Below are 25,715 nucleotides of genomic sequence, written 5' to 3'. Positions count from 1 at the left end.
CCGTTCCAAAAATACACCATGTTTTGGGCAAGATGCGGAGCGGCAATCAGGCCAGAAAGTCAACACTGGAGCGCAAACTACCAGCCTGCCGCCACAGCAGACACATCACACACGGGCTGCGGACCAGACCACTTGCAAGACACACACAACCGGCTGTTAGTGGTCAGCGAAGGGAAGCTGTCGTCTCACCCAGCTCGCTCAACACATGAGTCAGATCAGCTCAGCGTTGTAGGGAAACGAAAACCGTTCTCTGCACCAAACATGTGATCCAACAACTTCGATTTTTTTTATGTCACTAAAAATAAAGATGGCATGAAACTGCAGACTTTAAAAAAAAATAGCTGGCTCAGGTTTCTTATAGTTGAGCCAGTTAGTCTAACACTTTCCATCAAAGTCTGACTGAGCAGCATGGAGTAATTACTTCTCATCCAGGCCTTATTAATGTGTTTGAGCGGGTGGTTTGTGTCTATAAAGCAGCATCACCCCAAAGGTTCTTCCCTTCCCAGACATCATGTGAGAAAACTTCTATTATAATCAGATATTCAAAATCAGGCTGGCAAATGGATTGTGGTTGTGTGATAAGTGCTTTTAGTCTGCAGACTTGAGTGTCTCATGATGAGCGAACTGCTGTTTTAATTCCTGGGAAGAACAAACATCTACAAGCTTAACCTGGAAAACAGGAAAGTAAATTCCTGAAGGCTTACGATACGGCACATTTTACTATTGAGTCAATTCGGACTAAAGGGTTCCTCTTTTTCTTCCCTCAGATGAGCTTGTGATTTTGCATCATCAGTGAAAATATGCTCCTATGAGATGCTTTACATATGTCCACTAGATTGGGAAAGGAATATTAAGGCCTTCAGCTCCTGTGAAAGGAAGTGGCTGGGCAAGAATAAACTGCTGCAAACAGATATTTTCCAAAAATTGCAAGAATTGACATTTTGCACGGTTGGATCATAAGTAAATGAGAGTGAGGTCAGTCCTCTGGAAGAAGTCTTTTGTGAACTGCAGTGTTGTCCAGTCATTACCACACAAACGAGAGATGCCTCCTGCAACATCTCCACACAGACACCCCTGCACAACCTGAAGCGCCATTGTTCCATTGAAGGATCGTGAGGGCACCATCTTCACTGTGCCATGTGGACAAGGTGGGACAAGGGATTCATCAAGAGTGGGAAAACAATAACATCAATGAAAATGACATTGAATCTGTAGTTTTCCAAGATGTTGGCTTTTAACGACTGTTGTCTTAAGCTATTTTCTTATGTCTTTTCTTATATAGTCTTATTCTACTTGTGAGCAATACAAATACTTACTTCAAAAAATGTATCACTCCCATTTCTTCTTTTTGGATTTTGAAACTCTACTTAAAACCTCCTTAAGATCTAACAGTGAAAAATGTAAATTCTTGTCATTTTTCAACTGGTCTTAAGATTATGATGATATGAGTGTTGAATGTATCGTCTCATTTGCTCGTGTGTAACAATTGCGTAACAATTCATGCACTCAAGCCAGTTGAAATCAGAGGAACCAATTATTTTAATGCAGGCATGACCAAAATGTAATGCAATTCTTGTCCTGCGAGTATGCTATTTCACTTTTTTTTCTTGTAAGTGAGTATTGTGATTTGTAATCCATTTTTCAAGAGTTAACATAACCTAGGAAATGGAAACATAACATAGTTAAATCATTTCGGAGTAAAGACTGCCTGTATTCATTCTTGCCAAGACTGTCACCTAGTGGATACGACTAATATGACAAGGACGCGGCATTTGTGACGTCATTAACATGCGTCCGTCTTCTGATTTGGGAAAAGTTTACCTCTTTGATTTACCCAGGTAGTCTTTCTGTTGAAAGAAATAAGCTTACATAAATTTTACGTAATTGTTTATTTTGATTTAAATAACGATTTCAGCTGCAATCTAATAACCAAAAGAGTGGTCTTGTGAATCCCGAGTGTCAGTAAAATTGTAACTGAAAACACGCCAATCCCTTGCAGAAATAATTCAGAGAAAACTACTACACCTTAACAGCAACGTGGAACGACAACTAACAGATCATGTTATGTTATTTTTGACATACCGTACACTTAACGATTTTGTACTTTTGCGCTCAGCCATATACGAATTTCTTTTTTTAAAAAACAAAATATAGTGAGACTGTAAAGGCAGGCCTTCTGCTTGAGTGGTTGTTTTGCTCGCGTTAAGCTGGCTAACAGCATGGCCAACACGGAGCAAAATTCGTTGGATCTTCACGGAGACGAAGAAATAATTGAAGTCATTGACCTGAACGACACCGAGGCAACGCCAGGTTGGTGGAGAATAATGCACACAATCCTCCATTCACCTTATTGAGAATGACAGACGTTTCTAGCTGCAGTGTCATCATTTAACACAAAATGTACAATACTGAGAGCATACGGTACTTTATGAAAGTGCGTGCACCATTTATATCTCTACATCAGTAAATATTTGATTAGAGGTTTTCATGGGATAACATTAAAGAAACGACACTATTATACGATGTAAAGTAGTCAGTGTACAGCTTGTATAACAATATACATTTACTGTACCTTACACATTTGTATATTCACAAATGTGTGAATATACACCCCTAAGTGAAAATGTCCACATTGTGGCCAAAATGTTAATATTTTGTGTCGCTTCCATAATTTCTCAGCACCGCCTTAACTACGAATTCACTAGCACTGCACAGGTAGTGGCAGCGGTCATCTTGGAGGTGCATTTAGGGTCCTTATGTTCTAACTCAGCCCTGTGGCTTTGCTTCTGAAGGGCAGGTATCGTGTTGCAGTCTGTGACATTATGGTACTGTATGCTTGCATTCGTGTTTCCTTCAATGAACTGTAGCTCCCTAGTGACGGCAGCACTCATGCACCTCCATACCTTGATACGTCAACCATTATGCTGGCATGTAGGCAAGACACACTTGTTTTTGCACTCCTCACCTTGTTCACAGTTGATTGATAGACGCCATATAAATTTTTTTTTTGGTATTGATGTGACAGTAAAACAGTGAGCTCAAAGCCTGTTGCTCCTGAGTCATATCATTTCCGTGTCCTGCTGAGGTGGACTCTCAAATAACCAGTTCCAGTTTCTTTATTTATATACCGGGCCATCCTGTGCTTGTCCCCAAGCTGTTGCTGCTGCCGCTGCAGTATTCCTTGCTTTGCTATGATGACTATTTATGCCTGTTCGGTTAACGTTTAACATGTCATCAATTGGGTTCTTCTCTAACCTTTTGCTTCCACTCACAGACGACCTGGCAGACGACTTGGAGGATGTGGACTTTGAGGAGCCTTCTAACGCCGATGATGACCAGGGCTGGGAGACGGAGGATGAGATGGAGGTGGAGCAGGATGACAGCGAGATGACCTTCTCCAAGCACACCGGTATTAGTAGCGTTCCACCACGACCCCGCACTCCACGCAGAGGTAGTGCTTTGTTTTTTTAACTTGACCTTGGTCTGCTGTCACTGTTAAGGCTCTGTATTTTGCGTGAGCTTGGACCCGGCCACCAACAGCCTGGCAGTTACGGGAGGAGAAGATGATAAGGCATACGTGTGGAGAGTGAGCGACGGCGAAGTTATGTTTGAGTGCACGGGTGAGTCGCCACAGCTAGAATGCAGACACTCATTACAGGTGGTCCTCGGGTTATGTGCGAGTTCCATTCTTAGACTGTGATGCCAGGAGAGTTTTGGTGTAAGTTGGATCTTACACATGACGGACAATAAAATACTAATAAAAGGATAATACTACACTCGCTTTAGAGGATCAGTGGCTTGACAGTTATTTGTATCTCGCCAATTTGAATTTCGTGGCTTCACTCAATCATGATTTTTCAGTAATATGTTCGTTCATTAATAAATCAGACTGTTTCCTGGGTGGAATCAGCCTATTAACGTCATTTCCAGACTACAGTCGTCCTTCATTTATTGCGGTTAATTGGTTCCAGACCCAACCATCACAAGTGAATATTTAATATTAATTAAACAATTAAACAGAATATTTTCATACAGCATAGAAAACCTGTTTATGATTTTGAAAAGCTGCTTTAACATTATTAGAGCCCTCTAGACATGAAATAACACCCCTAGTCACATTTGCACTCCTATTATTCTTTGTTTTCGCCACATTGCGAGGCTATCAAGGTACCTTGTTAGCCTCTCCAGTTTACTTATTTGAAATGTAAGTGTTTGAAACGGAGCGGGGAAGGACTAAGAAGCCCAAAACCTACCACTTCTACAATGATTAGGAGAACTTTTTTCACTCCATCACGCCAAACATGCCATGGCTGACTATGCAGAGTGTTACAGTAATATAATATACTTACACACACACACATACAACTCCCCTAGCAATTGAACACATTTACAACAACACAAGCACAAGTCTTATTTATGTCTTAAATTGCTAATTTTCTCTTATTATGTCTCCTATATTGTATAATAGAACTGTAAATGTGACTATGGTGTGTTATTTCATGTCTAGCGGGCTCTAATACTGTTAAAATGCATGACACCACCTTTCTTTTCTCCTCCACAGGACACAAGGACTCGGTCACATGTGTCATGTTCAGCCATGACTCCTCCCTCGTGGCCTCGGGGGACATGAGTGGCATGATCAAAGTCTGGAAAGTGGAGACGAAAGAGGAGATCTGGTCTTTCGAAGTGGGAGATCTTGAGGTAAAGAGTGTATGGTCAACTGGAGGAAAGTGGTTGTTTGCCCCATTAACCCCCCCCCCTCCCCCCAACCCCCCAACCCGTAGTGGCTGGAGTGGCATCCTTGTGCTCCAGTGCTGCTTGCAGGAACTGATGATGGGAACATGTGGATGTGGAAGATCCCCAGCGGTGACTGTAAAACATTTCAGAGTTCTTCGTGCCAAGCCACGAGTGGAAAGATCCTTCCTGATGGTACACCATATAGACACTCCCCACAAAGTGAGGTACTTCTATCAGGGTTAAATTTCTTTCAATTTTATTTTCTCCTCAGGTAAACGCGCTGTGGTGGGTTATGAGGATGGAACGGTGCGCTTGTGGGACTTGAAGCAGGGCAACACCATCCATGTCATTAAAGGTGAGTTTTTACTTCAGCTTGGAACATGAGAAACTCAGCTACAACACACAGCTTTTACTCACTCAACAGGCAGTGTCTCAGGCCCCGTTTGAAGCCTTACAAAACAGTAGCATTTATTATATTTTATGATCTTAAAAACGGTGAGCGTGAAGCGGCAAGAATGTAAACATGAGGTGGTGGGGGATTACTGTAATAATATTAATCATAACACGCGCTACTGTTTGGACCATTACACACAAGCTAGAGCTCAACTCTGAACCTCCAACATCACTTCCTGTCCTCCACACGTCTGTTCGCCCACCACTAAGGTCCCCGGGAAACACAGTTTAATTTCTGTCTTAGATGGCTTATTCACTCTTATTGTGTGGACTATTTTGGGAAACACCAGTGTAAAGCCATATAAAGCCCCCACTATACGACATTGATGAGACTTTTGCCACTGCAGGAATAAACCATCTAGAAACAAACAATGGACTCATAACATGCGAGTCTGTTATCTTCATTTTGTCAACTATGTCTACTGTATTGGCTATTACAAGTGTAACAGTGACTATATGGTTGTTTCATGTATAGAGGTTAATGTTGCAGTATGTATGCAGATGGTAGATTGTGGAAATTCACTTATCACCAATTAACTGCGAGGGACAGGATCATGCCTTTGTTTTACAACAGGTCAGGATGGCCACAAGGGGGCGCTGACCTGTCTTGCATGCAACAAGGACGGATCTCTGGTACTCACTGGCTCAGTGGATGGCTGTGCAAAGCTCATCAACACTGCAACCGGCAAGGTGGGTACCATGGCAACACGGGGCGGATAGACGACACATTTTTGAGACTCCTAATGTGTGTTTTTGTTGATGGATTTCTGCAAGGTGGTGGGAGTGTTCTCTCTGGAGGGGCTCAAAGCCAAAGGGTCGAGGGACGAGGAAGAATCCAACTCTGTTGAATCTGTGGGATTGTGCAACATGTAACCATTGGATGTGATTTCTTTAGTTAATAAGAACGAGGCTTGTTTGTAAACAGTGTGGGCAATCTTGTCTTCTGCAGCCTTCCCCTCATCGCCGTGGCATACCTGGATGGCACCTTGGCCATCTATGATCTCTCCACACAGGTCCTGCGACACAGCTGCCGACATGAGGTGTGCATCCCGGTCAGAGCGTTTGCTTTTTTAAATGATGTCCAGCCCACCCCAATAACCCTGAAACTCTGTCCCCCCCCAGACAGGTATCGTTCACCTACAGTGGGAGGAGTCTTCTTCTGTGGTGTCTACATGCAGTTTAGATGGAGCGCTGCGTCAGTGGGACGCTCGCTCTGGCAACCTGGTGTCCGAGTACCGTGGCCACGCTGCAGAGATCCTAGACTTCACTGTTAACAGGTATGATGGAACATCTCCACCTAGCCCACATACAGTCGTCCCTTCGAGATAAGTAAATTTCTGTGAAGTAGGATTCAGTATTAATAAATTGAATATTTCTGTAGTTATGGCATAGAAAACCTGCTTGCGAGCTACATTACATTTTCTGAGACCTCTAGACATGCAATAACACCCCCAAAGTCACTTTTACACTTGCATTACCCAACATGGCTAATAGAAAAGAAGACATTTATTTATATAAAAACATTAACAAGACAACACACTCGCACATCAGCAGATCCTTGTTGTGGCTTATTGTCTCATCAATGTAATACAATGGCAGCTTCAAATGGATTTCCACTTTTTATTATTATTTTTTTATTACCAACAGCCAATTTTAACGGGTCCCATTGTTTACTCTGGTTTTCTTGCAGAGAGGCGACGCTGGCGGTCACTGCCTCAGGAGACAACAAAGCCAAAGTTTTCTGCCTCCAAAGACCCGATCGATAAAAAACTTTTAAAAAAAGGAGCCAATGAGAGAGAAGTTAGGAAAGACAACCTTCAATTCTCAGGAATAAGGACCGCATCTTTCGTTCCTATATCTTAGCCACATTCGTGACCCAGTGGAGGAAAAGATTTCCGCTTATTGCGTCTGTGCTCTATTCTTGTGGCTGAACAAGAATGCATTAAATTATCTTCCCTCTCCAACTTTTATCTTAATCTTCTGACCAGTCCACTCGTGTAAACATCAGAAAAATCTGAAAAGACTGCTTTTTCTGTTTATTCGCTTTCGGCTCCCCAACTGCAAACCTGCCAACATGTACTCAGCAAAACATAATTTCCTGTGTACAGCTCCGCAAACTCCAATGCATTGATTAGTTCCAGCTGCAACAAAACTCCCCTTCTCTCTTTAATTACCATCGTTCACCAGCTACAAAGGAAGCAAACACGTCACATCACACGCTCAAACCTGACAAAGCTCATTTTATGGGCCAGCAGCTCATAATTTATGGGCCTCACTATGAGCGACCCTGGGCCTCATAGTGAAAAATAAAAGGATGCAAGGGCCACTTTGATATTTTAGATGTGCTGAGATGCCATATTCAGTATATTTCACAAAAAAAAACCTGCAGCTCAGGCTTATTATTAGTATGAACATTTCTCCCCCACAATTCCTACTTTCTTTTAAATAATCGCTTTCTTCTTATGGTAGGACTTTATTCTCATATTTTTGATTTTTTTAAATATATATTTCAACACCACAGCATGCTATTAAAATGACATCATATTACAATATGGTGATGGTTTTTGACGATTTAGAATTTTATTCTTGTACAATTGAAGCTGCTTTTTTCTCTTCCTGCTCCTGCTTTTCATAAAAAGTTTCCAACTATTCCAATTTTCTTCTTATAATTATAACTTCAACCATAATGTTTTCAACTTGTTCACAATATAACTTTTTCCTTAACCTATTTGTTGTTTTTTTATATATTTTCTTGAATATTTCAACTTCATGCTACTAAAATGACTGTTTTCTCATATTACAATATTCTCGTACTTTTTCTTTTATTTTCACATTTTATTTTTTACTGTTGGACACCGCTAATGTAAACAGAACGTGCTGAAATGCTGTTCCTAATAACCAATTATAACACAAAACTTTGTTTTCAAATGTAGATGTAAATGATTGTCAAATGTAAAATAATATATCATTAATAATCTATAAAATGATGTTTAAAGTCATTTTACAAAATAAAAATATCTGAAAATGTCAAATTAGTCATAAAGTTCCCTTCTGGTTGGTGGGATTGAAATTATAGCGATAACATCGCACCACGCCAGCTGTGATTTCTTGTGGCGACATTTTACCAAACAAAAGCAAATGTTAAATCTGAGTCATGATGGAGACAAGAACTGATCTTAAGATTGTGTCCTTGTGTTTTATATCTCCTCGAGAAGTCCGCCAGGCTGGAAGCAAAGCGTATTTATGTTGGAAGCAGCCAGTCTAGTTGAGTTAGGTCTGCCATTTTGACGTACATGGACACAAATTTGAAACCATAAGAAGGATGACCTTCTGTTTCTGACCGGTTTCTGTTTCTTTTGTTTGCCAGCAAAAACATCCTGTGCATGAGTGTTTCTTCCTACCAACAGTAAAAACCTCCCTGTGCTCCCTCTGCTTGGTCGTTGTAATTCATCTGGACATCTGAACTTTTGAATTAGTTACACGCCTGCTGGAAGACGGTGAGGTGGGTTGGGTCTTGACGCGGGCGATGCCTGGCCTGATTAAATGTGCGCTGCCTGCCATGGCAACAGATGGGCGAGGAAGACATTACACAGCACTACGACTAGAATAACTAACCAGATATGGTTTTTCAACTGAAAACATGACCCGCTCATTGGAAAGACTTCACCCCCTGACACCCTGAAATTAAAAGTTAAGTTAAATACATTTCTTTTTTTTATTTTATTTTTTCTGGGTCTGATGAGGTTCTGATGTTCACTTTAATAGTGCAGGTTCTGGTGTTTCACTTCCTATCCAGCCTGCCCTCTCTGCGTTGTGTCTTTCTAGACACTTCTAGGCTGTGTTTAAAAGTGTTATCCACAGGGGCTCATCCATCCTGGCCGGCGAGCGGCTCTGCTCCAAACTATCGTGGAAGGAGGCTTCTGTGTTTGGCAAACAAAGAGGGCCCCCGCCGACCTTCCATCAGACACTGTGTTTAGATACGAGGCGGGCATGACAGCTGTTGTGAATTAAGACAGACATGGTATTGTGTGTTCCAGTATCTACTATCACATGCTGATATCATATGAAAATGAGGTGTCCTGCACCACATGCTCTTCTAAGGGATGTCGAGGAACCTGGCAGAGAGGATGCTATGAAAAGAAGGAACATTCTAACCTTATCATTGGGATTGGAGAACTGAGGTGAAGGGACTGAGAGTCCAAGTCAGTGGGTCAGGAGAGACTCCTCCTCTGTTGAGTGTGCACCTCCCCTTGGCAGCATGTCGACAGACGTAGAAGACGCTCTGGCTACATTTGTGGAGTGTCTGCTGATGTTTCCACAACCCAGGGACAACTGAAGAGAAGCGGCCATCAGACTGCATGTGTGACAGACAGGAGGGATGATATCAACATGACTTTCTGAACGGTAAATGTGCTTTATTCTGTAAATGTGTCATATTTCGGATACCAGGTCTTTTTTATGACCTGACCTGAGGAGACAGGTGGGGAGCAGAACACCATAAAGCGCATGGATGTCCTGTACATGCTTTTATTTGAATGCAAATATTGCTCCAGCTTAGCTGCCTTTCAGAAAAAATGTGTCAGGATTTTATGCAACATCCTTGTGATGTTCACTGAAAAACGGTGTGAATACTGGTCCCTCATTTATAGGGGGACAGGTTCCAAAAATAGCCCCTAATCAGTGAAAGTAGTTAGTTGTCATACTATGTTTTTAGGCTGTTACTTTTCTCAGACAGTCATAACATTTTCCACACATTTGAAACACTCTCAAAGTTGTAATTGTTGTGAATTCTAATGGGCAATCTACTGGATTGGACACAATAAGTTATTAAGTGATTCACCAAATTCACTGCTCTGACTGTGCTTCTATTCCTCCTGCCGTCTTCATCCTACTTGAACCGTAGAAGATTCGTTTAGTCGATTTAGCTTCTTTTATCGTTTATTGGCGGTTAGCTAGCAGACCAAGCAGTTAGCTAGCGACGGCGCGAAGGAGATTGATTGACAATCGTCTCCAGCCAATCAGGGCGCAGCTAGTAATCAGTGAAAGTAGCCAATTTTATCCGTTTACAATTATCATGTATGTTTAAAGGCTGTAACTTCCCTCACAATACACTTTATACACTTTTCTCAGAAAGGCATAACATTTTCCTCACATTTTAAACACTCTCAAAGTGCTATTTGGTTTTAATCTTAATGAGCAATCTAACAGATTAGACACAATAAGTCATTCAATGACTCACCATATTCACTGCTCTTACTGTGCTTCTATTCCTCCGGCCGTCTTCTTCCTTCGCGTCCTACTCCTGCAACGTAGAAGATTCATTTAATTGGTTTAGCTTCTTCTATTGATTATTGGCGATTAGCAAGCCGTCTTCTAGCGACAGCGCGAAGGAGATTGATTGACAAAAGTATACAGCCAATCGGGACGCAGAGCACAATGGGCGGCTTCTCCTTTAGCCAATAAGGACTCCTGCAGCTCTAAATTTGGCCAGCTATTGTCTGCTGTGTGTTCCTAATTGCTCGTACAGAAACTTAAATACACAGACGAGATGGAGCTGTATACAACCTTCAACGTGAGTATACAATACCCTCTACTGGTAGAGCAGTAAATCCCATAAGAAAACATACAACGGAGGACAGATAAATCGCTCTAATGCATCACAAGGACACAGAACACACACTGTTAAAAATATATTCACAATTACACTTGAGAAACCCGCGAAAGGTGAACCGCAATGTAGCGAGGGAACACTGTACTGCCTGGGGAACGCCTCTCACCTTTACAATGATTTACAATGCTTTGTAAAAGGTAGTAATAGGTAGTAAACTAACTGCTAAAAGCTGTCGTGATAGTGTTTTCGTCCAATGAAATGGCTGCCATACTGCCTGACATGCATTTTAAGGTAAAACAATAACAAAGTATTGTTTAAACAATTGCACAAAAGCAGCTGTATGACAGTATGTTGCATAAACCTCACTCCCCGACACCTGCAGAGCTGCGCTGGACATCAGGTTGACAGCCCGGGACTTTTGGGGTGCATGAATAACACGGTACGCCTGCACACAAACCTCAATGTGCCATTTGGGTGTTCCACAGGGTCACCGCTCATTGATGGGAGTGAAGCTGGTTCGTTCCTCACATTTTCACCCAGGATGGCCAGAGAGGAGGAGCACCTCATCTACGCCATCACGGTCCCGCTGTCCACTTCCATCATCCTTGCCAACCTGGTCATCATCTCGGGCATCTTGTGGAACCGCCAGCTTCACAACACGCCCAACTACTTCTTCCTGAGCTTGTTGGTGGCAGACATGTGCACGGGCGTGGCGCTGCCTTTCATTCCTCTCATGGCGCACAACCGAGAGCTGAGCTTCGGCTCTTGCCTCGTGGCACACATCTTCCCAAACTTCCTGTTCCTGGCGTTCCTTCTCAACCTGGTGATGGTGCACTACGAACGTTATATTTGCATCGTGGAACCCCTGCACTACAGCAACTTGTGGATGCATCGCAGTTTCCCTCTGGCCCTGCTGCTGGTGTGGGCGCCGCCGCTTCTGTACGCGTCCCTGCCGGCTTTTGGTTGGAACAACTGGACCGGTCCAGACTGGCATGGCTGCTGCGCTCATGGACAGAAGTGGACACCCGTGTCGAACTGCTCCACCAACGTGACCATTTGCTGTTCATACAGACGCGTGTTCCCCAACCCCTTCCTCTACCTGGAAGTGTACGGGCTCGTCTTGCCCGCCATTTTCACCATCGCTGCCATGACCGGCCGCGTCCTGTGGATCACCCGGGGCCAGCTTAGAGACATCTGCCGTCTCCATCGCTCTGTGGAGCGCGGGCAAGCCTCGGACAGGGAGCACAGGCTGAATCTGCGCTACACTCGCTGCGTGGTGGCAGTGTCGCTCACGTTCCTGGCGTGCTGGGTTCCGTACCTCATCTACATGCACGTGTGCATGTCCTTCCTGATGAGCGACACCAGGTGGACCTCCACCACTCATATCGTGCTCTCGTGCACCGGTATCGGCAGTATGGCGGTGGTGCCGCTGGTCTTGGGCCTCGCCAACAAGCAGTACACGGAACCCGCCCACAAGCTGCTTCTCAAACTTCGAGACAGGTTGAGGCAGACCACGCAGACACCACGCGGGTCAGTAGTCTGACGGCAGTTATATTATTGTGGCCGCTAGGTGTCAGTAATGTTCCATTATTGAGACATTTTCAAGATTGTTGGACCACGATCAAAACGTGTTCTAGCAACACATTTATTTGTGTACACATTGACAATATTTAATACAGGACCAGGTTCTTTCAACATCCTGAATCCCTGTGAACACGATTGGAGTCAGAATGAACATATTAAGATATTAGGTAATGCTGATACTTTTTACTTGAAAGTTTCACAAATTCTTCAGTTTAACTTTAAGAGAAAAAAGTTGTTGATTTACAAGAAAAAAAGTAATATTACAAGTATAAAGTTGTACATTGACGAGACAACATTGAAAAATGTACAAGGATAAAGTCGTAAGTTTACGAAATAAAGTTAAATAAAGTACATTTATGGCAAAAAAAATCATACATTTTACATTTAGAAAAAAATATGTAATATTAGGAGAATAAAGTTGTGAATTAATGAGGGAAAAAAATCATAAATTGAGGGGTAACAAGTTTACGATAAATAAATTTACGAGAAAGTTTCGAAGAAAAAAATTAAGAGAAAACAACAAGAATTTATAAGGAAAAAAACACAATGTTAGGACAATAAAGTCATAGGTTAATGAGAAAAAAGTCATGCATTTGAGAAAGAAAATCATACATTTCCGAGGAAACATTTGTAAATTTACAAGAACAAAAATATGAAATTATGAGAATAAAGTCATACGTTTACGAGAAAAAAATCTGAATGTGATGTAAGTCATACGTCATAAATTCACAAAAAAATAAGATGTAAAAATCATAAATTTACAAGAGTAAAGTCATAAGTTTACAAGAAAAAAATCATAAATTTATGAGAAAAAAAAGACATAATGTTACAAGCATAAAGTTGTAAATTTGTTACGAGAATAAACTCATGAGTTTATGAGGAAAAAAGAAAAATATTTAAGGCGATGCCGATACTGATATTTGATTGAACATTTTTAGGCTGTGCCGACAAAGATTCTTTCAACTTGAAATGTCAGTATTATCAACATAATAATACGGCATCTGATGCCACTTCTGTGGATATTTGGATCTGCCTGCCGAGTGCCGACCCTGTCCTGGTTGCCAAACGGAACATAAGCAGTAGGCTGTGTATAGTTTTGCTGCAAGATGCCTTTTTATTTTTGTCTGCTCTTGAAATGATGGTCGCCAGTTTTTGTGTCTACCTCCCGCCTGCAATGTTTATTCCGACTTTGCTCAGCGGTGTTTATCTATGTACTGGTATGCGCGCTGGGGAGGCGAGAGGGACGCGGCTCCCCAGACTAGTCCGATTCATCAAGAGTAAAAAGACACAGACAAGACGGGCCTTTTGTTGCATGAAGAAGGAATGAGAATTCACAGCACGGCAAACATGTGCTCTGTTGCTGTCATGTCTTCTCCTCCTTATTACGTATTGGTAAGGCCATGTCTGGCATGCCGCACGTGGGTGGAAAGGAGACAAACCGAGGAGGAAGAGCCAGCTTTAATGACATTAGGAGCAAACGAGGCCAAGTGATGCGTGCCGTGAGGAGAGATGGGATGCATGCTGTATGTTTGGTCCATGTACAAATATGTTTTCCACACTGCGAGACAGGTAATATTAGTCACAAAGAGGATGCTGTCCTTATTAAAACAACAAAGGCTTCGTCCTGCAGACATTTTGGTCGTGTTGCATCATTTATTTATTGCCATATCTGCAGGTGAGAGACAGACAAGATAATAAAAAGCGTATTTTTGACTCACTAAGAAAGGAAAAGTGGATGCATGGCATTGCGCTGATTCACAAAGAGACTAGATAAGACAGCTATTCGCTGAGGTTGGTGGTTGGTTTCTCAGGTGGCAGGCGAGCAAGCGCGTGGTCGGCTGCTTGCTTGTTAGAAAGCTGGGCAGAAGAAAGGTTTGGATTTAGTGGGACCCAACGTGGGTCAGCGTGGCCTTGGATTACATTTCATGTCCTGGCAATTCTACACTGATCTCTTTTCCATGTGTAAGCAGACCACTTCCTGGTCCGCTCTATTTGCCATTTTTACAACAATCTCGAAAACGGCATCTTGCAATGGCTAGTTATGTCGACAACCGCTTATGTTGACGTGAGTCAGTCCGATGGGCATCAACATAAACAGGTCCCACTGTGTTTTGCATTTTTGCTACAATGCTGAAAACTGAATCTTGCAGTGGCAGTTTTGCTTCTGGTTATGTCGACAACCTCTTATGTTGACATGATTCTTCCATTAATGTAAAAACGCTAGTTTGAGTCTCACCTGAGTGACACACAAGCTGGTTCATCCTGCAAAGAGAAGAAGCGTAAAGATCTACGTTCTTCCAAGGTTTCAATGAAGCCGCCCGTACGCACCTCTGCTCCTCGCCCTCCAGCAGCTTACGATAGGTGGCGATCTCAATGTCCAAGGCCAGCTTGAGGTTCATCAGTTCTTGGTGTTCCCGGATCTGACCGGCCAGGTCATGCTTGGCTCTCCTCGAGGCCTCCTCCAGCTGAGCAATGTCATGGCGGGCCCTCTCCAAGCTTACGTCGCCTTCTGTAGTTGCATCCTGGATGTCCTTCCTCACGGTGTCCTCCTGGGGTGGAGGTGATGAAGAGACCAGGTGGAGGAGGCGCATGAGCAGATGCAGCTGAGACTGCTTGAAAACAAACCTTCCTTTTGAGAGCATCCAGGTCGACGTTCAGTCTCCTGATGAGGCGTGCCGCGTCTGAGATCTCTCGCCTTACGTCCCGGACTTCCTGTTCACACTGTCCTACCTTCAGAAGCATGACATCCATCTGAGGGCAGGAGGAGGACCTTCAAGCAACATCAATGTCACTGCTGATCTCTTCCTGCTCCTCACCTTCTTCCGGTTCCACTGCTCTGCCTCCTCCCGGGTGCGAGCCGCCATGTCGGCGTACTGACTCTTGACGCTCTCCACAATCTCGTCCATGTCCAGCGACCGCGTGGCGTTCTCCCGTAAAATCACAGTCTCGTTGTGGATTTGAGATTCCAGCTCTTTAATCTCCTACAAAGGAGCGCTTTGGTTAACAGAAAAGTTGTTGAAGAAAATAAAAGTTGTCTTTACCTCATCATAGCCGACCCTGAGGAACTCCAACTGGCCAATGAGATCCTCCAACTCCAGCGTCAGATGTACAGCTTCCAGGTGACCTTCGTCTGCATCCTGTTGTCGCACACAGACGTTACGCATCGTCCTAAACATCACAAACGATACGCTTACCTTTTTGGTGATGATGAAGTCATTCTCCAGTTCCGCTTTCTTCAGCAACTCATCCTCATACCTGAAGCCAAAGCAGGAGTCAAACACCAGTCATGGTCGGCCCCCACGTCTCATGACAACTCCGACCCTGCTGACCTCTCCTTGGTGTTCTCCACCTCTTCCTGCTTCCCCCGCAGCTCATCCTCCAGCTTGGCGTGGTCATCCAGCAATTTGTCAATCTGCCGCCTCAGCTCCTCCTCCAGCTGCTTCGCCACGCCCTCCACCTTGCCCTGGTAGGCCTCCTGCTCCTTCAGGATCTTCAGCTTGGTGTCCAGCTTTCGGTTCTCGTCCTCCTGCTGTTTCACCTGAGACACAAAGATGGCCGCTTGCTCATGAATGATGATGACAGCTCGTCAGAATTGTCGACAGAATTGTTCACTTTGATGCTTGGATGGAAGAAATTGCTTCTCAAAAATGTTTTTGTTTCACTCCCATTTCTTCTTTTTGCATTTTGAAGGCCTACTTGGAACCTCCTTAAGATCCAATGTCCATTCTCCTTATATTTATACATTTTCAACATATGTACTGTATATATGCAATACCATATACCAATGCAGCAAAACACTAATATTAGACTGTAGGCTAACAAATTGTCCACACGGGGGCGCAATGAAATGTTTTTGAATACTGTACCTGCTGTACTATTAGCTTCATAGACATCATACTCATCATATCATGCATTCATAACTTTACTGATTGACACATATAAAGGTCCTACCTTTTCATGACAGCCATGACAGCCCCCCCATTTAATAATACTATTACAACTTTTAAAAAAATGCAGTTTTTCTTTAATATTTCAATTCTTTTGTTCTGTTTCTTTCAGCTTTTTTCCTTCTATTCTATTAAAAATGATATATTTTCCACATAATATTCAGCGTTTATTCTCGTAAAATTGCCACTTTTTTCTCTAAATATTCAGAGTTTAATTTCCTAAAACAGCTGTTTTTTTAATTTTCCAACCATTCCAACTCCTCAGATTTTTTCCTTCTTGTAATTCTGACTTTCTTATATATAATATATATATTTATATATATAAATATGACTTTATTGCCATAATATATGGACTTTATTCTCTTAACCTAATTTTCCCAAAAATATTTAATTCTTTAATTAGAACTTTGCCCCCCCCATGTAAATACATAACCGTGCAGCAGAATTTGCTATAACTCACCTTTTCAATCAGACTGACAAACTTGTCATTGAGTCCCACCATGTCGTCCCTCTCCCTGGACTTGCCGGCTGAGTCCAGGTTGCCTGTCGGGTAGCTTCTAGGCAGGGGCGGGCCGCCGGGCGTGTACGACTGGCTGCTGTAATCTCTGCCTTTGGACATCCTGAGGCGTGAAGGTGCAGGATGCAGGAAGTCAAGTGAAGGTACCCGAGACGCTCACCTGGATTTAAAGAGGCGGTGGACCACGAGGCTCCGCCCTCCTGCTCTGCTTGTGTCCAATCCTGAAAGCAAAGCGAAATGATGTAGGAGAACTTGCATCACTGGGTGTGGTTAAAAAGGGTATAAAACTCACCCGGAGCTGTCCTCCACCATCAAGTTCTACCTTGAGCGTGGTTGCTCTTCCGTCATGCCTTCTAACACGGCTGCGAGCATGTTCGGTGGTGCCGGCGGGAGAGGATCCAGGGCGTCGGTCTCCAGCCTGGAGGGTCTGCGCAACGTGCTGCGAAAGGACCACGTTGAGCGCGACTCCGGTGCGGTTCCGTCTGCTCCCGTGGTCCAAGCGGACGACAAACAGACCCTGCGAGGCCTCAACGACCGTCTGTCCGGATACTTGGACAGGGTGAAGCAGCTGAAGAAGGAGAACCAGCAGCTGAAGGATGAGATTGATGAGATCTTGGCCAAAAGGAAAGCCCCAAAAGGTCGCGACTGGGATGAGGTGGAGAAGCCGCTCAATGAACTCAAGGATAAGGTTGACCTCTTTCTCTTCATAAATATTCTTCATCCTCTCCTCTAATGAGCATATTCCCTCAGATTAAGGCCATCACCATGGACAATGCCAAGCTGCTGCTCCATATTGACAACACCAAGCTGGCCAACGCTGACTTCATGAACAAGTTTGTGCACAATCCGGTGAATAAGCATCAATTCCCACGGGAATAACACGTGTCTGTTCTTTCACAGACTTTATGACGAAACCAAGGCCCGGAAGGCCATTGAAAAGGACCTGGAGGAACTGAAGAAGAACATTGAGGACACCAAGCTGAACAACAAGCAGACGCAGAAGGAAATTGAGCTGGTGAAGGACGAGCTGGCCATCTCATCGGAGGACCACAAAAATGTGAGGCTGAAACATCACAGCCATGGACAGAGTTGTGTTAATAATGTGTGTGTGTGTGTGTGTGTGTGTGTAGGCCGTGGACAACCTGCGTGATAGGATCAAGACGTCGGAGGTGAACGTAGAGGTTGAAACCCCTAGCTCCAACTTGCCCAAGATTGTCTACAACATACGCGTGCAGTACGACAAACTAGCTGTGACCAACCTGAGGGAGACGGAGGATTGGTACCAGAGCAAGGTAGACCTCAACCTTCTCCTTCTTCCTGCCTTCCTTTGTGGACCTCACCATGTTCCTCATCTCTAGTTTGAGAACATCAAGGTGGAGGAGGCACAGAACACTGAGGTGCTGCAGATCGGAAAGACGGAGCTCAAAGATCTGCTCAGGGAGAAGCAATATCTGGAGATCAAGGTTCAGGGCGTGGAGAGCACGGTGAGACGTCCCAGACAGACACCTGCATTCCTTCACTGCCCCGTCATTACACCTTCAACCTGCACTCAAACCACACCTGGAAGAGTGGCAATAAACATTGGCGTCTCCACAGGTCCACAATCTGGAGGAGAACCTGAGGTTCACTAAGCTGGAGAACGGTCGGCGGCTGGCCCCCCTGAACCAGATGATCCTGGACTTGGAGGAGCAGCTAAAGAAGGTGAGGGCGCACGTGGAGAACCAGGCGGAGATGAACAAGGACTTGCTGTGCGTGAAAATGAGGCTGGAGGGCGAGATCAACAACTACCAGCGGCTCATGTGTGGCGACGAAGACAGGTGAAAAGCCAGTATTTATCAGAAAGATCTTGTACCCCATCCTGGGGTGTCCAAATGTTTTTCCGTGGAGTTGACCTTCTTGCTCAATGTAGCACCGTGCAGTTTGATTAGGTCTCACTCGCTCAGTATCATTTGGTTGCCAAAATATCGATAACGCTGGCTGTTAGAAACAAGCTCATATTTTGCATATCAGTAAACTATTTGGGCCATTAACACCCCCCCCACCCCCCAGTCATGACAGCAGACACCACCAGGAACGGTAGTGAATGTTTACATGCATGAATTGGCGTCTAACTAGCTTTTAAACACCTTAACACCTTAGCTTGTTTGTTTTTTTAAAGTCATATTGACATATATTTTTTCATAAATCTCAAATTTTTACCTATTACTTTAAACTCTTTTTCTCAAAATTATAACTTTTTATGTCATCTTATTATGAGTTTTTATTTCATAATTAGGACTTTTTATCTAATCAATCTGACAACCTGCACTTGCCACTTAAAAACAGTGCCACGGTTACAAATGTCCCCCGGGCCGCACTTTGGACACCCCTGCACTAGATGAACGGGCGTATCTGTATCACACAAGCACAAGTTAAACTTTCAGTGTGTTTTGTATCCTCTTCTTCCCTAACAGCTTGGAGTTTTCAATAGAAGATGCGCTGGCTGCCGGTAAGTCCCGGATGCGGCTGCCTAAACAAATCAAGAATGTGGAATTGAATTTGTGAAATTAAATCGGCCTATTTGGCGACCATAACTGCTAACTGCATGCTACGTAATTTGAGCCAATCAAAAGCAAGACAAGAGTCGGTTCTGAAGGATGGAGCGGAAGTCTGAACCTTGTATGTTTCCTTCCCAAGACTGGAACAAGCCTGATGGAGGGGCAGCTGAGGAGCAGGAAGAATCCAGCCATTTGAAAGCTCCTCAAGTCCAAGCGGACGAGGCAACCAAGCCAGCCAACGGCCCTGGTGGAAAGAAAAGTCCCAAAAATAAGAGGAGCTCGTCTTCGTCTTCCTCCTCGTCCTCATCTTCCTCCTCTGAATCTGAAGAGGAAAAATCCAAGAATGAGAGCAAAGAGGAAGAAGCTTGAGGCAACACTTTTCTCCTGTGTCTAAATAAAGAATGAGAAATAAAATCCTTGGTCCTCTCATCCATCTTTATGACTAATCTAATTAGCATAGTGGTCCTACACCTTTTTTTTTTTTAACTGTGCGTAGGTGACATCTGTCACTAGATCCCACCTACAATTGTTACCTACTTTTTAACATTAGTACAGTTTTAAATATAAATTTTAAGGCCTTAAATTCAGATTATTGGATGTGTATGTTACAGGCCACAAATGGCCCACAGGATGAACTTCGGACACACAAAGGAAAAATAACTTTGGTCGCTACCTGCACTTTTTTGTATGAGTGTTTTATTTTTTTCCTCAAATGACAATGACACGACAGAGGGGAGGGTAGAAAGCAACTCATGAATATTAGATGGTGAGGGTCAAGTAAGAGTACCAAATGGAGTCAAAGATATTGTATCAAAAATGTTTTTTTTTCATATATATATTTATATAGGACTAATAATTCTCTTTAACTATGCAAAGCAAGGGAATGCCCTGTTTTCTTTATGTTGAGCCTTGGCTTTTCTGACCAATTCTATTATTCATTATAAAGAAATCAAACAACAAAAACAAGACAGGACTGTTTTGGATGGGCTGTGTGGGGCATTTTAGAGGCTTCCTGGAGGCCTGTCCAGCGAGGCGCCGAGTCGAAGCGTGGTGCGTTCGGGTGTGGCCAGGATGGCTTCAGAGCTCTCTTGGGGCTCCACCTCAGCGGGAGAAGGTCTTTCCACTGACAAAGAGAGGAGGAATTAACACACTGGGGCCGTGCGGGCATTTATCTGTTGATGACTTGAGAATGAGTGGACATTCTTGGTGGAGTTACACATTAACTGCAGAACAACCATGCTCTGTGCTTGGGGTGGTTACATTTGCAGTACTTAAATGATGTATTTGCAAAGGTCTGAAGGTTTTCCCAGTAAAAACTCCTTCTAGGCTAACTTGTAATACACTCTTGAAATACACAAGATGAGCAGAAAAAGGCTATACAGTAATCCCTCCTTTATCATGGCTCATTGCTTCAACACCCGACGGTGATAAGTGCATACCTGGGAAGTAGGATTCCTTATATAAAAATGGAATACTATCAATAGAAAACCTTTTAAAAATGTCACCTTCACACTCATATTAATATAGTAGACATAATTGGTGTGTTGCTGTGAATGTGTTACGGTGCTGGAGGAGCTGAGTGGTGAGCGGACATGAAGTGACGTCAGGAGTTGAGTTTTATCTTGACATGAGTTATGTGTAAGGAATTATTGTGCCTGTTGTGCGATAATACAAAGTTGCCATAGAAGTCTGGTGCTTGTTTATCTCAACGAAGAGTACAGTGACATGACTGACACAGAGTGACCAGCGTAGGATACGACATACGTATCATCACTGTCTGAATGAGTCGTCTGAATGCCTTGTATTTTAGTCTTAATGCTAGCATGTGGTTGGTCATTTCCCCCACTCCCATTTTGATCAGCAGAGACGAAGAGAAGCTACGTACGAGATGGTCTTCATCTCCTTCTTCTCAGCATCGGGTCGGGCACGGTTCAGAACCTTGAGGAAGTCTGACGTCTTGGCCCTCATGCGTGTGTGAATGTAGGCCTGCAGAGGAATGAGTGGATAGAAGATGTTCATCATCATTTATTGCTACAAGACTTTACAGAGGATACTATTGTTTGTTCTCTTGTCTTCTTGAGACACAACCGCCCGTCCATAAATCTGTAAATCCGCCCACACAGACTCCTGTCTCCTGAAAACATCTGACTTCATTATCTAGCGGCGGAACACATAACGTTGCACAAGTCAAACAAACACGTTTGTCATTAAAGTGGCTCAAAAAATGCATTTACAATGGACAGGTCCATTAAGGAAGTAGGAGTCATGTGTACCCAAACGCCCACCGTCAGCTCTAAAACCAGTGTGATGACTCCACGTATCGTGCCTGCTATTGAGGAGGATGGAGGGTGGAACTAAAATGACAGTGACTCTTTAAAAGCCTGTTATTAAAGCAGAATGTATGCCCTTATGACAACAGGTGCAGAAATGTGAAACTAACTCAAACTCTTATCAGATGATGCAACAGAAACAACAAGTCCAGCAAAACCGCCTCCCAGCTTACCTTGGAGCACTTTATGTGGTAATGCAGGTAGTCCCTGAAGGTGTGGATGAGGTTGATGGTGTTGTCTCTGGCGTTGGCGTTGGTGTGACGTGGAAAGAGGACTGCAAACAGCACAGCATGCCTTCAGTAGTATCATGACAGTCGTGTCGGAAAATGATAAATTAGCAGCGCAGGAACCCACCAAAGGTGATGTACCCAATGTTGTCCCCAACGGCCGCGTCCGTGTCCTTGAGTTCCAGAGGCGGCTCCCTGTGGCTGAACAGCACCTGGGGGGCTGTGTGGCTGGCTCGCCGACCCTCCTTGAACTCCTACATTCATCAACAGTTTTGTCACTTTGCAACATTAACTCGTCAGCGATGAGACCCTCCTGGATTCAGATAATGGACACTTCATACTGAACACCAGCATCAGTGCTGAGCTAGCTTTATCTTAGAATGGTGCATTAATGTGCATCACGTAACTCCTCGGGTACAAGTTGCCCCTTGTATTTACTGAAACTTACACTTTTTCCTGCAAAAAAAAACTTTTTTCACAATTTTTGCAAAAAACTCAGGCCTATTTGAGGCTGCAACAATCTCCAAAAATGGCTGGCATTACTACATTTCTCTTGAGCCGAGCCTTATTGATACATGAAATTTAAAATTGGTGTGTACAGTAAATTAGCCATAAAGTAATGACAGAGTTTTCCGTGTAAAATATCACTACACATTTTCATAACACGACCAATACAATTTAGTACACAATTACAACATTTTTCCCCCCTACACACACCTGCATGAAGACTTTTCCGATGATGACATCGTCGTCATCTTTGAAGACCGTGCTGAATACCACTGTCACCCGGTCCTTCTTGGCCTCCACGTACCTGAGAGCATCAAAGAGTTAACGCTTAAACCACTGGAAAAAAGGGGGCACATCATTCAACTCTTGCACATACATGGACTCATCATCTCTGTAGTGGACAACGGCCCTCCTCTCGCCCTCTTTGCCCTCCTCCTGGAACTTGAAGTACTTTTCAAAAACGGAGGCAAAGCAGTTCCTTTTCAGCATCCCGGCTTGGTGCACCACCTGGTCTTTGTTGCCTGGTAGAGTGTCCAGGTCATATAGGAGCGACACGTTGTAGCCTGCAAGGAACAACAGCAGGACTTACTGTCAAACCATCACTTTCTGGGACAAACGTTGGGAAACAGATGTGAAGCAGCAGGTAGAGACTGGAAAGAGATAGCAGACATTCACATAAACATACCAGACTCTGGTGAAACCAGGAAACTGCCGTACACTCGCTTCAGCAGCTGAAAACAACAGAGGTATTTGCATGTTAGTTAGTGAATAGTCCATCCAATAGTCCAATCACTGAGAAATGGCATTTTGGTATGTCTCCACTGGGTATCTTTAGGAAAGCCATCATAAAGTAACAGTAGTAATTACACCTGGCGGCACAACCATGTCCGCAAGTCCCTTGGAGCTATTTGGGGACCAGGTGCACAAAGATCAACGCCCTGCCTCCTCCACAACTCCATTCTGCAGCTGCAAGAGCTTCAACCGAAAAGGTGCAACACCAGCTGAAGTCCACAGGTGGCAGATCTGAGCCAAAGGCTGACTGATGCATACTTTGTAAAACATAACTAGTGTTTTTTTTTTTTTTAAATTGAACAAAAAAAAAAGAAAAAGGGAGGCAGTCAAACGACATTTCCATACCACAACTAAATAACCAGGCTGGGAGGGTGGTATCGTCTGGAGCTAATTAAAGGGGTCAGGCTGGAAGGCGGACCTTGTCTCTAATAGTCACTTGTCATTTTGGAAATCAGGTATTTGAATAAGCTGCTTCTTCTATCAGCCTAAAGAATAAAAAGATGCCTTGACGTATGCCAAAGCATTCGTACAGTGGCTGCAACTTCCTTGCCTGTGGCGAGCGCGCCTCAGACACATTTCCTGTTTCTACTGGAGGCCTCCGCAGCTGCGTGTTTTTTTTTTCCCCTTACATGGCAGTAAAAGTAATGCAGACCTCATTCCCCTATTTTCCGCTTACTTGAAAGTAGGACAAGTGTGTGTGTCATACCTCATCGGCCCCATGCTCCTGGAGCTCCTTGTAGAACTTGAGGGAGATGCTGACCATCACTTTGGTCTTATCTCCATTGGGATTGGAGATGTGGTACAAGACACCATCAAAGTCTACAAGAGAAGGACAGCATGTACAGACCACATGTTCTACTTTTAACAATGTGTAGACTCAGCTCTCATTTCTACACCTCGACAAACGACACCAAACATAATTCAAAGTCAAGACCAACAGCCATAGCATTAACCAAGGGTGACCAAAGTGCCTTTTTTATTGACATATTCTAAAAATCAGGAATGCTCCAATGAGGGTTTTAACACTAACATGTGCAGATTACATGACTTTTCATGGAAATCGTCTTTGAAAAGTCCTCGTCCAGTCAAAAAGTACAACAAAACTACTGCAGTCACTTATTTACAATCATTTTGGAGTCTGATTGTAACCACAGTACTTGATGACATGTCCTGTCTTACCTGCAAACGTCACATCAACAGCCTCTGGCTTTGTTCTGCAAGGAAGACATCAAAGGTAAGCTTTTACCAACAGATTTTATAACACAAATAATAACCTTGTACTTGTCTCAACAGATTATTGCACCTTATACTCTATAACCTGCAAAATACTACTGAGGCTTTTGTTCATAAACTAGGACTTTAAGAGGTGGATGCTGCTGCAGCTTGCCTAAGTTGAATTCTATGCATGTTCTAATAGAGTGCATCTCTAAGTGCAGCTCAGACTTGACTCAGCTTGACTTCTGGAATGCGGAAGCTGTTAGCTAGCGAGCTAGCGAGCTATCCAACTCCGACTGTCGGGCTCTGTGGTGCTTTAAGAGGCAAATAAAAATAGTTTTAAATAAATATTGTACAGGGACTGCTGTAAAAGCTATCAAATTACATCTATTTGAGACAAATATAATATGATAATATCTATTACAAAACGACCCAAACATCAAAGACGGGAACAGAAAACGTTTGCCTATTACAAAGAAGCAAGTTAGCTTGCTATAACAGTTTTATTTAAACTAGTAATTCTGATGCAGCTACTTTTTTTTTTTTTTTTAATAGCATTTATCAAGCCAAATGTGTCAAGCGAACGTTCAGGGGAAACATCATGAACTGGGGTTGACAACACGGATCGTTGAGACACACCCCAGCTAGAGGCGAAGCAGTCGTAGCCGACAGTCAAGCGCATTCGATCTTTCCCCCCCACATACATATTACTACAACTTTACTGACTCTCTCGGTTCTGTAAACCTTCACCGGTCCCGGTAAACGATCCCACACAACATTAACGACTGCACGCATAAGCAGAGAAGCGCTAAAGGGGGAAGCTAGCCGCAGTTAGCAACGCTAGCCAGGTGTAACAATGATTCTCACCCGTTTGATGCGCTATCGAACTTCAACGACAGCGTCTCCTCTATGATGCGGTTATTGATTTCTAACAGGATCATCGCAGTGGATTTGTGGAGTCAAACAAGACGGGGGCTAATCGCTGCAGTTCTGATAAGGTTATTCTATTTGTGTCAAATTCTGCTAAATGTTTCCTCCTTTGACAGACCAGACCGCTTCCGCCGAGGCTTCTTCCGCCTGTCACTTCCGCGTATTTTACACTCGGGACCCCAAAAGACTTGGTCGTCCGCAGTGTTGCCTGTAAGAAATTCGTAATAACCAATAAATAGCCACAGTAATGTATTTTCTTTGCTGTTGATTTATGGTTTATTTATTTTCCGGCGTGCTAATGAGTTACATAGAGGAACATGGCGTGTTT

General features: G+C 43.6%; 5 protein-coding genes and 1 long non-coding RNA gene across 9 annotated transcripts; 3 read left to right on the top strand and 3 right to left on the bottom strand.

Annotated features, from left to right (window-relative positions):
* The first annotated feature begins 1,807 nt into the window (after positions 1 to 1,807).
* aamp (angio-associated, migratory cell protein) lies at positions 1,808 to 8,590 on the top strand. The gene is made up of 11 exons (XM_058052227.1): positions 1,808 to 2,310; positions 3,275 to 3,409; positions 3,501 to 3,620; positions 4,562 to 4,701; positions 4,785 to 4,929; positions 5,009 to 5,092; positions 5,765 to 5,880; positions 5,965 to 6,059; positions 6,140 to 6,230; positions 6,313 to 6,467; positions 6,881 to 8,590. The coding sequence occupies exons 1-11, from the start codon at positions 2,220 to 2,222 to the stop codon at positions 6,954 to 6,956; spliced, it is 1,248 nt and encodes a 415-aa protein (XP_057908210.1). The 5' UTR covers positions 1,808 to 2,219; the 3' UTR covers positions 6,957 to 8,590.
* Positions 6,838 to 10,611, bottom strand: LOC131104732 (uncharacterized). Of its 2 annotated transcripts, none has more exons than XR_009119821.1 (3): positions 10,430 to 10,611; positions 9,346 to 9,544; positions 6,838 to 9,187 (listed from the first exon to the last, which is right to left on the bottom strand). It is a non-coding gene; the product is annotated as an uncharacterized LOC131104732 (long non-coding RNA). The 2 variants fall into 2 exon arrangements; XR_009119822.1 differs by lacking the exon at positions 10,430 to 10,611 and adding an exon at positions 10,031 to 10,131.
* gpbar1 (G protein-coupled bile acid receptor 1) lies at positions 9,446 to 16,513 on the top strand. Of its 2 annotated transcripts, none has more exons than XM_058052229.1 (2): positions 9,446 to 9,594; positions 11,287 to 16,513. In XM_058052229.1, the coding sequence occupies exon 2, from the start codon at positions 11,343 to 11,345 to the stop codon at positions 12,342 to 12,344; it is 1,002 nt and encodes a 333-aa protein (XP_057908212.1). In that variant the 5' UTR covers positions 9,446 to 9,594; positions 11,287 to 11,342; the 3' UTR covers positions 12,345 to 16,513. The 2 variants fall into 2 exon arrangements, with proteins under 2 accessions (XP_057908212.1, XP_057908213.1); XM_058052230.1 differs by lacking the exon at positions 9,446 to 9,594 and adding an exon at positions 10,245 to 10,762.
* On the bottom strand, positions 14,235 to 16,951 carry LOC131104712 (intermediate filament protein ON3-like). Its single transcript, XM_058052200.1, has 8 exons — positions 16,793 to 16,951; positions 15,715 to 15,923; positions 15,427 to 15,640; positions 15,202 to 15,366; positions 15,011 to 15,136; positions 14,714 to 14,934; positions 14,622 to 14,647; positions 14,235 to 14,242 (listed from the first exon to the last, which is right to left on the bottom strand). Exons 1-8 carry the CDS (start codon positions 16,949 to 16,951, stop codon positions 14,235 to 14,237), a joined length of 1,128 nt encoding a protein of 375 aa, XP_057908183.1.
* A 244-nt stretch (positions 16,952 to 17,195) lies between these two features.
* On the top strand, positions 17,196 to 19,769 carry LOC131104579 (keratin, type I cytoskeletal 18-like). The gene is made up of 8 exons (XM_058051898.1): positions 17,196 to 17,537; positions 17,600 to 17,682; positions 17,750 to 17,906; positions 17,980 to 18,141; positions 18,208 to 18,333; positions 18,446 to 18,666; positions 19,303 to 19,337; positions 19,526 to 19,769. The coding sequence occupies exons 1-8, from the start codon at positions 17,196 to 17,198 to the stop codon at positions 19,753 to 19,755; spliced, it is 1,356 nt and encodes a 451-aa protein (XP_057907881.1). The 3' UTR covers positions 19,756 to 19,769.
* Positions 19,770 to 20,063: 294 nt separating this feature from the next.
* On the bottom strand, positions 20,064 to 25,561 carry arpc2 (actin related protein 2/3 complex, subunit 2). Of its 2 annotated transcripts, none has more exons than XM_058051239.1 (10): positions 25,184 to 25,264; positions 24,422 to 24,456; positions 23,949 to 24,061; positions 23,136 to 23,181; positions 22,827 to 23,013; positions 22,661 to 22,754; positions 22,071 to 22,197; positions 21,890 to 21,990; positions 21,272 to 21,372; positions 20,064 to 20,509 (listed from the first exon to the last, which is right to left on the bottom strand). In XM_058051239.1, the coding sequence occupies exons 3-10, from the start codon at positions 24,003 to 24,005 to the stop codon at positions 20,488 to 20,490; spliced, it is 735 nt and encodes a 244-aa protein (XP_057907222.1). In that variant the 5' UTR covers positions 24,006 to 24,061; positions 24,422 to 24,456; positions 25,184 to 25,264; the 3' UTR covers positions 20,064 to 20,487. The 2 variants fall into 2 exon arrangements, with proteins under 2 accessions (XP_057907222.1, XP_057907221.1); XM_058051238.1 differs by lacking the exon at positions 25,184 to 25,264 and adding an exon at positions 25,325 to 25,561 and having other exon boundaries at positions 20,065 to 20,509.
* Between the last annotated feature and the right edge of the window lie 154 nt (positions 25,562 to 25,715).

This window comes from Doryrhamphus excisus, chromosome 16 (assembly GCF_030265055.1).
Source record: "Doryrhamphus excisus isolate RoL2022-K1 chromosome 16, RoL_Dexc_1.0, whole genome shotgun sequence".
In the NCBI taxonomy this organism is placed as follows: domain Eukaryota; kingdom Metazoa; phylum Chordata; class Actinopteri; order Syngnathiformes; family Syngnathidae; genus Doryrhamphus; species Doryrhamphus excisus.
The sequence above is the reverse complement of the archived record's forward strand: the minus strand, read 5'-3'. Positions and strand labels throughout refer to the sequence as shown.

Coding starts and splice junctions, on each gene's coding strand:
- aamp (XM_058052227.1), top strand. CDS start 2,220: ATGGCCAACACGGAGCAAAATTCGTTGGATCTTCACGGAGACGAAGAA. Junction 3,621..4,561: donor AGTTATGTTTGAGTGCACGG/GTGAGTCGCCAC, acceptor TCTCCTCCACAG/GACACAAGGACTCGGTCACA. Junction 6,468..6,880: donor CTAGACTTCACTGTTAACAG/GTATGATGGAAC, acceptor GTTTTCTTGCAG/AGAGGCGACGCTGGCGGTCA.
- gpbar1 (XM_058052229.1), top strand. CDS start 11,343: ATGGCCAGAGAGGAGGAGCACCTCATCTACGCCATCACGGTCCCGCTG.
- LOC131104712 (XM_058052200.1), bottom strand. CDS start 16,951: ATGTCCAAAGGCAGAGATTACAGCAGCCAGTCGTACACGCCCGGCGGC. Junction 15,641..15,714: donor GTGGAGAACACCAAGGAGAG/GTCAGCAGGGTC, acceptor CTTTGGCTTCAG/GTATGAGGATGAGTTGCTGA. Junction 15,137..15,201: donor AGCAGTGGAACCGGAAGAAG/GTGAGGAGCAGG, acceptor TCCTGCCCTCAG/ATGGATGTCATGCTTCTGAA.
- LOC131104579 (XM_058051898.1), top strand. CDS start 17,196: ATGCCTTCTAACACGGCTGCGAGCATGTTCGGTGGTGCCGGCGGGAGA. Junction 17,683..17,749: donor AACGCTGACTTCATGAACAA/GTTTGTGCACAA, acceptor GTTCTTTCACAG/ACTTTATGACGAAACCAAGG. Junction 18,667..19,302: donor ATGTGTGGCGACGAAGACAG/GTGAAAAGCCAG, acceptor CTTCCCTAACAG/CTTGGAGTTTTCAATAGAAG.
- arpc2 (XM_058051238.1), bottom strand. CDS start 25,398: ATGATCCTGTTAGAAATCAATAACCGCATCATAGAGGAGACGCTGTCG. Junction 21,991..22,070: donor CATTGGGTACATCACCTTTG/GTGGGTTCCTGC, acceptor TGCTGTTTGCAG/TCCTCTTTCCACGTCACACC. Junction 21,373..21,889: donor ACCACATAAAGTGCTCCAAG/GTAAGCTGGGAG, acceptor ATTCCTCTGCAG/GCCTACATTCACACACGCAT.